The sequence below is a fragment of the Lepisosteus oculatus genome, chromosome 20 (assembly GCF_040954835.1).
Source record: "Lepisosteus oculatus isolate fLepOcu1 chromosome 20, fLepOcu1.hap2, whole genome shotgun sequence".
NCBI lineage: Eukaryota > Metazoa > Chordata > Actinopteri > Semionotiformes > Lepisosteidae > Lepisosteus > Lepisosteus oculatus.
In genome coordinates this window covers 1,351,048-1,362,798 of record NC_090715.1, presented here as the reverse complement: position 1 = coordinate 1,362,798, position 11,751 = coordinate 1,351,048, and the positions used below count along the sequence as shown (strand labels likewise).

General features: G+C 51.1%; 1 protein-coding gene across 2 annotated transcripts; it reads right to left on the bottom strand.

The window, feature by feature from the left end:
- Positions 1–134: 134 nt before the first annotated feature.
- tmppe (transmembrane protein with metallophosphoesterase domain) lies at positions 135–10,838 on the bottom strand. 2 transcript variants are annotated; one of them, XM_069181163.1, is made up of 7 exons: positions 9,637–10,373; positions 9,262–9,418; positions 7,709–8,647; positions 6,222–6,332; positions 5,898–6,063; positions 4,940–5,079; positions 135–2,359 (listed from the first exon to the last, which is right to left on the bottom strand). In XM_069181163.1, the coding sequence occupies exons 2-7, from the start codon at positions 9,374–9,376 to the stop codon at positions 2,124–2,126; spliced, it is 1,707 nt and encodes a 568-aa protein (XP_069037264.1). In that variant the 5' UTR covers positions 9,377–9,418; positions 9,637–10,373; the 3' UTR covers positions 135–2,123. The 2 variants fall into 2 exon arrangements, with proteins under 2 accessions (XP_069037264.1, XP_006641559.3); XM_006641496.3 differs by lacking the exons at positions 9,262–9,418; positions 9,637–10,373 and adding an exon at positions 10,737–10,838.
- Positions 10,839–11,751: the final 913 nt, after the last annotated feature.

Sequence of the window (11,751 nt, the reverse complement as noted above, 5' to 3'; positions counted from 1 at the left end):
CAACCTACCTGGCTACAGCATGTCATTGAAACTGATCTTTCAGGACACCACTGGATAAGACTGCTTTTCGTTTCAAACTGTCCTCATACTCCTAAGGTGTCTCGACAACTCAAGAGACAAGAAGGGTGCAGCTGTATGTGTCAATAATATTTTATTTCCCCTGGGACCATGGAGCTTCCTCTCAGCTCTCCACTCGACAACACAGACATGTGGGCTGGTGAAATCGACCAGGCTCTGCTGTTCCGCCATTCACTCGACAGCACAGCTTGTTCAGCACAGAGAAACGCCAGCATTTAACAGAAAAATACAGTTTTAGTAGCTAAACATAAAATCACTGTCTGAAAGAAAAGGCATGCCAACAAAAAGGACTTAAAGATGTGCTGCCATAGACACTGTTAGAGATGGTACATGATTTAACTCAGGGGTCTCAAACTCAAATGAATATGGGGCCGCATTAGATAAAATGCGCTAATCGGCGGGCCACATTCATACACATACAAAATGCATCAAATATTAAAACAATAATTGAAACATGTTGGCTAATGTTACTCAATGCAATGTGAGGTTATTTCTGAAGTTCTCCAGAGCGTCAACATTAGGCCTGATATCACGTGAACCAGCAACGTTGCTCGTAAATGTTCATCGGTGAGTCGTGACTGTAAAACTGATTGGTTGATCTTCACTGACGAGAAAAACTGTTTGCAGACGTATGTACTGCACAACATCCCCATGATCCTAGCAAACGCAGAGACTAACCTCAGAAACCTTTCTTTCTGTCTACTTTCTTTGCTGACAATCAGGCAACAGAGACGTACACACCAGCTCCTCGGGTTTACGCACTCACAGGGGCTGTGAACAGGACACGTATGCAGGTTTAAGGTGGTTACAAGACAAGGGACAAAACGGGAGTAAACAATTAACTACTATTTACATAAGGTCTTATAGTCACTATTTAATTCGACCTAGTGGTTACTCTGGGGACCCGCGGATCCAGCTAGGTCCCAGCCTGCATCGCGGCGCATGCATTAGCCAAGAGCGCCTTTGCTTCGTCACCTGGCGAGGGTGCTACAATATTTCCATGGCGATTACTGGAACAGAAAATGAATCCATAGAACCAAAAATGTATCAGATGACTAAAACGACCGAATTTTATTGGTAACTTTCATAGTCAAAGTGCGTCGTTGCGGGCCACAGATAATTACCCCTGCTTTAGCTCCTATTGGAATTCCAGGCCTGATCGCAAGGACTAAAAACAGACTCATATGACAAGCTTACAGCCTGAAGACATCAAGTACTCTGCCTGCTGACTTCCAGGGCTGACCGATCTTAGGCTGAGATGCACAGGCCCCTTGCTTAATAACAACAACAACAACAATAATAATAATAAATTAATAATAAAAAATCACAAAACCCAGGAAATGTGCTCCTGAACACTCCAGTCTGCCTGCCTGTCCCACAAAGAGCTTATTCTTTCCTTTTGTGTGTCACTGTCAGACGCCTCCGAACAGGGTTTCATGTTTTTGGTTGATGCCACCAGGAGGATTCGCTGTCGAGGGTTCCTGCTGGCTCCAGCTCAGTGCCTGCTCCAGCGCACACGTGCCCGCGACGCATCAGCGCTGCTGCCAGCAGGGAACACGCCTCCCGAGCCCAGCGGCCGGCCTCTAACCCCAACCCAGCAGCCACACGGAAGAAGGAACCTGGAGAGACCCAACAGCTGCCGTTCAAGTGTCGATCAGAGGGAAACCCACAAACCGGCTCTGGAAGATCTGCATTTTTTTCAAAAGGCCTAAAGCAATCTGAAAGACTAGAAGGGTGCCGGCCCTCCCCCCTCCCTTGCCCACGGGGACAGGCTGGGTCCAGAGCCGCCGCTGTCCCTGGGGTGGAATTCGGGACACCCGGGCGGAGCTGAGGCGATGGCACAACGCAGATGGAATGCTGACCAAACCTGGAGGCTTCTCTTTCCGCTGGGGGGGGGGGCAGGACCCCAGGTTCTCTGGTAGGACAGCAAGTTCGCATGAACGCAGGGAGAGCAGAGAGGAGGCGTTCTGTAAACCAGGCTCCTGCTGTTGCGCAGGGACAGGGGTTCTTAGTGCAAAATGGAATTATTCAGGTGTTCACAAAGACTAGGAAGCTCTCTCTCCTCGTGCGCCTGTGCTGGTGTCGGGTCCCGAAGGCGACTTGAGGATGATCTCCGTGATCTCGGCTCTGCTGCCGATGCGCATGGGCACGCCGTAGTACACGGTGCCGGGGGTCACGTACACGAAGCTGCTGTCTCCCACGCGGTACAGGCCAGCGAAGAAAGGGTTCAAGAGGTAGGCCGGGATGCTGAGGGGGAAGATCTGGCCGGCATGGGTGTGTCCTGGGGAAGACAAGACAAGACAAGACGGACGCAGTGAGGGGGCAAAGCTGAGCAGACCACACGCTGTCATTATTCACTACTGGTGCAATGCATCTCGCTGAGTCTGGCTCAAGGGTACAGCGGCAGGGTGTCACCTGGGATCTGAACCACCAAGCCCCCGATCCCCTGATCCCACCCTGTCAGGAGAGCAGAGTCCTGATTGCTGCTCTTACATCAGGCTGGAATTTTATCAATAATTTATAAATTTTATTTTAATTAAGTTCAGCTTCAGCAGAACGACTGAACACTGCTGCTATTTCCAGCAGTTATATCAAGGTCCTCTCACGTAACTGTGAGTGTGGCTTTGAACAGTAAATTTACAGGAACAAAGAAATATGATAATCGAACAAAAAAACTTGTACAGATTGTCAAAACAAAATAATATCCAGATTACAATCAGCTGAACCAATTAACACACTATGAAAAAGGCATGAAGATAAAACTATCAGGAATGTTTTGTTTGTTTTAAAGCCAACACAACTGCACTAAACACCCCAAGGCTATAAGTCTGCTCTGCTCTTCAGTGTGGGTTGGATATGATCCATGAGTACCTTTGCCTCTGCCAGTGTGACCTAAACGTATTATACAATATGTTTACAAACAAAGTGGAGAATTAGCCCACACCTGAACCCCAGCCCCACTGAGAAGGTGGGAATTGTCACCCACACATCTCGCTTTGCAAAGTACTGCTTTAACCATCCCCACTGCCTACAGGCTCAAATTAGACAGGCAAGCACCCCTCCCCCTGTTGATCAACGTGCCGCCGGGAGGAATGCGGCACCGCGCAGGTTTACTGGAAGCTACGCTCCGCCTTCCGGCTGACGCCGAAACACACGGTTCTGCCCCTTCACACCTCAGCGGCATCCTGGTCTGGCCACGACACCGGGACACAGCCCAGCCGGTCGGCAGCTCGTCTTCTCAGAGCGAATGACCAGTCCCGGGAACGAGCCTCTGCCGGCGTCTCCCGGCACCTCACCACACAGGAAATGTTTTTCATGCTGAAGCAGCGTGCAGCCTTATCCGTGTCTCGGAGATGACAGGAATTCTCAATTTAGCTCTTCCAAAAGATTCACCCCTTCTTTTCCCACTTTTTCTGCTCCTTCAGGGAGCCCAGGTCGTAGGTCATGATCACCACCGGGACAGGCCTTCCAATTAGTTTTCCCCTGGAGAGTTTCTTCAGTTCACAGTTCAAAAGGCCAGCTGACATACTTGCGAGAGGTAGGAATCCTCAAGGGGTTTTGTGCAGCCGGACACTGGCCTTTACAATCAGACACAGGTCAAGGCCTGCAGGTCCTGGAGAGAGCAGTGTAGTAACACTGGCAAACTAAACTCCCTCAGGTGGGAGTTCACTGCAAGAAACAGGGGGACCGGGAGATCACTAGATTCAATGCTGTGGTACATACAGTACTGCATTTATTTATAGGTTGACTGCAACCTCAGAATCTGTGGTATGGCTGCACAAACAGTGAGTGTCTTTCAGTCCCTTAAGACTTGGCACCGCTGTGTTGGTGGCAAAAATATTTTCTGCCTGGTAGCACAGCTTCCTTGCCACTCTGCTCCGTGCAGCAGCTCCCTGCTCGGGACACACACACACTGGGCCAGCCCTCTGTTAGTTTGCTTAAAGAAGTCGCCTGAAGACCCTGGCTGCAGACTCAGACTGTCTGTAAACACGATCACGGTCTGGTACCCCAGGCTATCATCACCTCCCCGGGCCACAGAGCTGGACTTCCCTGGTCACTTTCTTCATTGTCCACCTAATGAAGCTCAATGCGCAGTCGTCTCTATCAGCACTGCCCTTTTGTATCGCAGAAAGTGGAGAGCTTTCGTTTTTAAGCCCGTTGGATAACTGTCGCCCTGCTGTAAAAACTACACTTCCAGAGGGACACCAGGGCTTGCAGTGAAGTCCGTCAGGGACAGAGCAGGACCGGGAGGAAAGACCAGCAGAGCTCATTCCCAGTCTGAAAAGGTGTTCAATAACGAAGAGGCACGGACTCAAACGTCTGAAGGTTAAACTTGAGGATGACAGACTCTCTGTGCCTCTCTGCGTCTGTGAGAACACGCGCGCACATGTCCGAGACCAGCACCAGGAACACCTGGCTTTGTGCTCAGGGCTGTCCCTTCTGCCTGTGTGATGAACAAGCAGAAGTTAATCACATACTAAAGAGTAGAAATAAGAAAGATATTCTAGTGAGGAGTCTCATCAGCTGAGCAGAATGAACCTCTTCTTGTTACTCTTAGGTTCACACGCTGACACATCTCCCAACTCGATACGTTCAGCTGACGCCTTCAGTCGCCAACACCTTACAGCACAAACAGCGGAGAGGGGACTTCCAGAGAGCTTGTTGAGCACACTGGGAGTACGATAGTGACTTCCCTCAGATGTCAAAGAAGACTTCACTGCCTTACTGGTTTCAGCAGAGCATGCTGGGGGTGGGAAATGTGGCCCAGGGGTCTGTGTGCTGTGTACACACCCACGAAAGCCTCAGTGCTATGTGGAGTTATTCCTGGTAGCTAATTCATCGTGTGGCTCGGCTCACGCACCTGAGAGTACCAGGCTGATGTCCGGGCGCTCCTGCAGTGCCCTCTTGGCGGCGTGGGGCTGATGGGCCAGGAGGATGATGGCTTTCTCCGTGCTGCATCCCGACAGCGCCCTTGCCAAGTCCATGCCATGCCCTGGGTACCTGGCAGGGACAGACAGTCAGTCAGCACCACAGCGCGATGCACCGCCAGAAGGGCAATCCTTCTCAGCAGGACGAGCTCCCGCCCACAAGAAAACACATTCCTTCACGTGGCTGGCCCTGTGTTTAGCGCAAAAGCCTCCAGTATGGCCAGTGAGCTCCCGGGACAGGTGCTTCATCGAGGAGACTCAGGAGCACCTGTTCTGGAGCTGCCCCTTTTTCCAAAGTGGTCTGGGGCAGAGAGGACAAAACTATGAAACTCCTGGGAACGGGAGTGGTGCTCAGTTACCAGCACAACCCACTGGGGCTGGCACCCACCGGCCTGGACAAGGGGACACAGTTCCTGCTGTGGCTGCTGCTGTCCCTGATGAAACAAGGACTGTGGAACGCGAGGAGCTCCAGGGAGAGGGAGCGCTGGAAAGGACTCTGGGCCCTGTACAGGGACTAAAGAACACAAGCAAGAAGGCCTTGGAGGGACTCTTTAATGGCGCAAATCTGGCCCCATCATCCACTTGCATGGATTGCTAATGGACAATCACCCCTGTTCAGAAATTTTCTATTGCATGCGAAGTTCTTACCTGGTTAGAATGTTTATTCATTTTGTGAGAATGCTTCTAATGTGAGATGTTGCTTTCGGAAATAAAGTTTTGATGGAAAAAAATGACCAGTGAGCCAGCTGTCTCTAACAGCACGGGGCTGCAGTGAGGAGCAGGCCGAGCCCGAGACCCGGGGTCTGGGCAGGGTATTGGTCAGTGTCCAGTAGGGGCTAGGACACAGCATGATGAGGGCTGGCGGGGGGGGCACGGGTCTAGGGTGCTTACTGTAACACAGAGGCCTCCAGGTCGTCCACACCGGCCAGGCAGAACCACTCCTCGCTGGACTCGGGCAGCGCGACCCGGACGTTCCCGTTGTGGAGGGGCTGCACGTTCAGCGTCTTGAGGTGGCTGAACCAGCGGTCCACATCCCCGGTGTAGTACTCGTGGTTGCCTTAGCAACAGGAGAGAGCAAACGTCAGCGGGACAGGGAGACGGCGGCAGAGCCAGCGAGGGGGGGCAGGAAGGCCAAAGCACAAATGAAACGCGTCTTCTCTTTGTCGCTGTGAAATCACCCAGCCCCCTCCCCTGCCCGGAGCGTCCGAGCTGCACCTGTGACGAAGTAGGTGCCCAGCCTGGACTTCATGTGGCGCAGAGGCTCCGTCACAGTCTGAAGAGGGTCCACCTGGGAGTCCGTCAGGTCGCCCACAATCGCCACCATGTCTGGAAGGACAGGGACAAGGCTGCTGGGAGAGAGCCGGGGTCCAGAACTTCGCACGTGCATCAGCACAAGGACTGCGCCTCACTAGCACATTCGTGTATACGGAGACAGGCACTCAAATTGCAACAGATGAGAGCTGGAACCACTAGAACTGGTGGGATTGTAAATGTGCCAAAAAGTAAACCAATTTTTAATTGGGTTTCTATTGTTTGTCTGACGCAGGTCTCTCGATTAAGTGAAGCACGATTTTGCCATCGAAGCATATGAGCCGCAACAGGACAGGGGTCTGAACGGGCCTCAATAACAGGACAAGCACACCCTGCAAGAAGAGCAGGTTTGCCACACCCTCACACCCGGGGGCAACACCTGCCAGACCTCCACAGATGGCAGCAGCTGAGCAAGGCTGGGCCTCTTCTGTATCAGCGCTGGAGGATCAGTAGATGGCGCTCTTGTCAAATGGACCAGAAGTTACAAGCTGATGTCCTGGTACAGTGGCAGGCAGCACTGTGCTGTAGGAAGTGCAGACCTTCAGATAAGTAAATCTGAAAGTGCTGTGTTTATTGTTTCTGCTTTACCAACACTGCATTTCATAGGTCATGCCAATAAAGCATGTTGAAAGATCCCCTGGCACTCTTTTTAAAAGCAGGGGAGCTAACCCCTGTGTCCTGCCTGAACTCCAGTTTGCAGTCAGGCCTCCCCAGCTCTCTCTCTCCTCCCCCTGACCTGTGTGCTGGGGGGCTGCATGTCACTGGGGGATGAAGTGGGTCCCTCCTGTATGTAAATTGCTTAGGGATCCTCTGGTATGAAGAGCACTATATAAAGGCAATTATTATGTGTTATTTTTGTAGTTTACCATTAGTTTCTTGAATACTGATTAACCCCGATCTCCCAGCCAGTATCCTTTAACAGCCAGCTTTAACACAGATCTCTCCACTCCCCCATTATTTCACTGCAGTCACCAGCGATATCCCAGATGGGAAAGTGCTTTGCAGACAAGTACAAGACACAAGACACTTAACACAACATGAACCCATTAACACAGAAGAGACATACATGCACAATTAGAAAGACAAAAATAGCTAAGTTAATACCAGGGAACAAGTTATAGGTTTATTCCATGCTGAAAAAAGAAGAAAGAAAACAACGTTTCGGCTGTGGAGCCTTCTTCAGGTGTAAGTTAATACCTGATAACTTACTTCTACTGCACTTGAATTTAAATCGAAGCCCAGATGGCAGGAGCTCATATTCCTTGTGTGAGGGGTGGTCAAAACAAACTAGAACTCAAACACACAGGGGGATGAGAGTTGACCAGATCTAACCCTGCCTTCACCACACGTACACCGGCAGGCCCGCTGCGCCCGGCCCGTCCCGTCCTCACCTGGCTGGAGCTGGTTCACCATGCTAACGATCATCTCCAGCCGGCTCTTCCCCACCGTGGGGCCCAGGTGGATGTCCGACAGCAGGACCAGCTTCGCGTTATCGAAGGAGCGGGGCAGTTTGTGCACGGGAATTTCCACACGCACGACCGCGGGAGGCTGGGCGCCGTTGAGGAGCCCCAGGACGGTGAGAGCCAGCGTCACCCCGATAGCCAGCACGTCCTTCCTCTTGGGGTGCCGGTCAGCCGCCCCCGGCGCTTGCGACGCCGCCGACCTGCTGCCGGCCAGCAGCTTGCGGGCCTGGTCCAGCCACCCGAACACGAAGAGGAAAAACAGCAGGATAACGTAGGACCCCAGGCAGGTGTAAGTGACCAGACCGATCCAGGAGGGCTCCTCCGACACCAGAACCAGCAGGGTGAGGAAGCTGGAGTGGGCGGAGGTGAGGAAGAGCAGGACGGCCAGTTTCCAGCAGTGCGTCAGACACGACTCCCCCCGCCACCGGCACAGGCCCACCGCCACCCGCTTCCAGATGCGCACCGAGCCAATCAGCATGAGGGAGTTGACGAAGAGCAGAAACTGCAGCCTGAAGAGTTTGGCTCTGGTGCCTTCCGGGATCCGGGCGGACAAGACGGACCTGGACACCAGCATGGAGAAAAACACCAGCCCCGTCGCCATCGCCACCTTCGCCTCCAGAGGGAGCTTGCTCAGGCCGGGCATGACTCCTGCCCGCTGCGTCTGCCGGGGCGGAAGGCTGTGCCGAAACCTCGGGCTCGCTGCCCTGCGCACCGGCGAGGCGGCCAGGTGCTGCTCGCCGCGCAGCCGCACTCCGCGCAGGACCGCGCCGGCGTGGGGCCGCTCCACTTCCGCGCCGAGCAGAAACCGCCGGGCTGCGACCTCCCGGCAGCGTGAAGACCACGGCCGGGCCGGTAGAACGGCGGACCCTTTAGTGAAGATAAATGGGGAGAAAATAATACGCACCTTTACTCGTGCATTGGAAGGCTACAGCTACGATGTGCTGTGTATGACGCAGAGAAACTGACACCTAAACACATGTTTTCCGTATGTCAGGATGGCCGAGCGGTCTAAGGCGCTGCGTTCAGGTCGCAGTCTCCCCTGGAGGCGTGGGTTCGAATCCCACTTCTGACAAATGTATTTTTTTTGTGTCACTTCCCCCGTTATTAAAAATGTTTTAAAAAATAAATTAATAATTTCTAATTTCTTACACTTATATAGAGCTTTTTTTCTGCACACTCCACTCAAAGCGCTTTACAGATAATGGGGACTCCCCTCCACCACCACCAAATGCTTTACAAGACAAATTTGATATTCGATTATTTGTTATTAATTTTGCCGTTTGCAAAATTTACTCCTTCAGCTATAATAATCAGTATTAAAAGGTGGCTGTTTCGTATTGACCAACTCACGAAGAGGGATTCGGTCGAACCAGATTAAAACTATTATACATTGTTGCAGGCGTACGAAAAAGATAGCATTCTTAAATTATTTTATTCGCACAATGTTGTTGTTTTTTATGTAAAAATATCAAAAGAAGGACCTTTGTCAGAAGTGGGATTCGAACCCACGCCTCCAGGGGAGACTGCGACCTGAACGCAGCGCCTTAGACCGCTCGGCCATCCTGACTGGTACCAAATCGCGCTCCCTGCTGTCATTCATTTGTCTCATTGCTGCCTCTCACACTTCGTAGATCTGCACTGTTGGAAATAACGCAAATCCGAACGAGCACAACTTTCCAAATGCATTTCTTTCAGAGTTAAACTAGATCTGAATATTTGCAGTCACACAAGCGCTGCCTATTAGATAAGATTTTATTATCCCCTGAGGGACGCTTTTTATGGTCACCCATAAAAAAAAAACATTGCACATCATGTTTTTATTTAATTTTTTGTAATAGTATAATACTATTACTCACCATCCTGAATGTTTTTCACGTCACCTCTGGTTTCTTGTCTTGTGTGAGGGAGGAGCGCTTATTGAACGCGTTTAACTGAATGTCTTAAGCGGAGCAAAAGCCAGACATAAGGAGGTCTCATCTCCAGGCTGACGTGCCGAGTCCTCATTCCTCGCCACGTACGCGAGTCGTGTCCGCCAGCACAGAGAGGCGGCGCTCACCCTCACGCGTGTTTGTATAGAGCGGGCAGCTCAGGGAAACTCCTGCGCCGGCTTATTTGAAAGTTGAAAGCCTCACAACCTCTATCTTCTTCAAGCCCTGTTTCCTTTCCGATATTTATAGTTCAGGTTTTCGTTTCCTACACTTAAAACCCCGCACCTGCCTATATTAAATGTCATTTGAACAGCGTTTGCAATATGTGGCCAACTCGGCAATTGTCATCGTTATGGAATAGTTCATTCAATAAACATTGATTAGGGACGATCATCCGTTTGCATTTTGATACTCTGGGAGTAGGGAGACCTCCTGGGAAAATGCTGCTGCTAGAAGAAGTGTTAGTGGGGCCAGCAGGGGGCGCTCACCCTGCAGTCTGTGTGGATCCTAATGCCCCAGTATAGTGACGGGGACACTATACTATAAAGAGGCGCCGTCCTTTGAATGAGACGTTAAACCGAGGTCCTGACTCTCTGTGGTCATTTAAAATCCCAAGGCGTTTCTCAAAAAGAGTAGGGGTGTAACCCCGGCGTCCTGGCCAAAGGTCCCAATGGCCCTCACTAATCATGGCCTCCTAATAATCCCCATCTATGAACTGGCTTCATCACCCCGGTCTCCTCCCCACTGAGAGCTGGTGTGTGGGGAGCGGACTGTCACATCACCCAGGTGGATGCTGCACATTGGTGGTGGTGGAGGGGATCCCCATTACCTGTAAAGCGCTTTGAGTGGAGTGTCCAGAAAAAGATCTGTATAAGTGTAGGCAATTATTAATGATTATAATTGTTATTACTCTGCTTGGTTATTGGCTCAGAACAAGAGTGTTGTTTTTTGCTCTCCCTGTAGGCGGTGCCAACAAGGGCACCTTTAACATCCTTTAACATCCCAGCTGGAGGTATCTGTACTCACACCTGTAACACAGCGGTGTCCCAGAACGTCAGATTCGTTTCCGAACAGTTTCTCCGTGTCCTGAGTGGGAGGGGTAATTGCAATATTGTGAAGGTATAAACCAATCCGGCCAGATCATGTGAATAAAACTTCACTTAAAGAGCAGGAGACATACTGTACTTTCTCGTACTGTACTTGAGCTGCATTCTCCAGTAATCTCTCTGGCAGCTCCCTTAAACAGCCCGCATACACATCCCTGTGGGAGCTGCCCTTTCAGACCAGGACGTACTCAGGGAAGAGGCAATGAAATTAAGGATTTGCAATCCAAAAGGTTGAACACACAGGTTCCTGAATCTGTACTTAGCCAGAATATCACCTACACTGTAACCAGATCACAAGATAAGAAACATTCCAGCTCTTATCATCTCCTGTGACATGCTGACTGCTTCCAGTATTATGCCTGGTGTCAGAAGCAGGAAGATCGCAGCCCCTCCCCCCACAGGATCTCCAGATGTCTAATGTCTTGGCCTCCTGACTTCCTGACTCTGCCGGTCCACTCCAGTTCTCTACAGGTTCTGCTTTCCTGCCCATTACCAGAAGCCCGAAGTGCAGTATGCTGTGCAGTATGAGGAAGGCTGAGGCTGGACTGAAAGCACATGGCCGACAGGACCAGTCCATTGCAAGGCCATGGAGAGAGGGACCATTTACAGTAGTTAATCGGCATGGCTTTGAACTGTGGGAGGGAGCCTGAGCACTCAAAGAAAATCCACGCAGATGTGACATAGGGGACCATGCACACTCCACACAGAAGAGTCTCCAGTCTGGAATCAAACCCAGGACCCCAGATCTGTGAGGCAGCAGCTTGAAATGCCAGGCCCCCTGCCAACCCCTGCTCGGGTTAATTTATACTTATTCAAACTACAGAGAAAACTAACATTCCCGGGTCTCGGCACTTATAAATAGCAAACCCTCACAGATTTTCTGCAATCATTATTTGGGCAATTAATTCAATTTGCAATTCTCTCCATGGCGCACCAT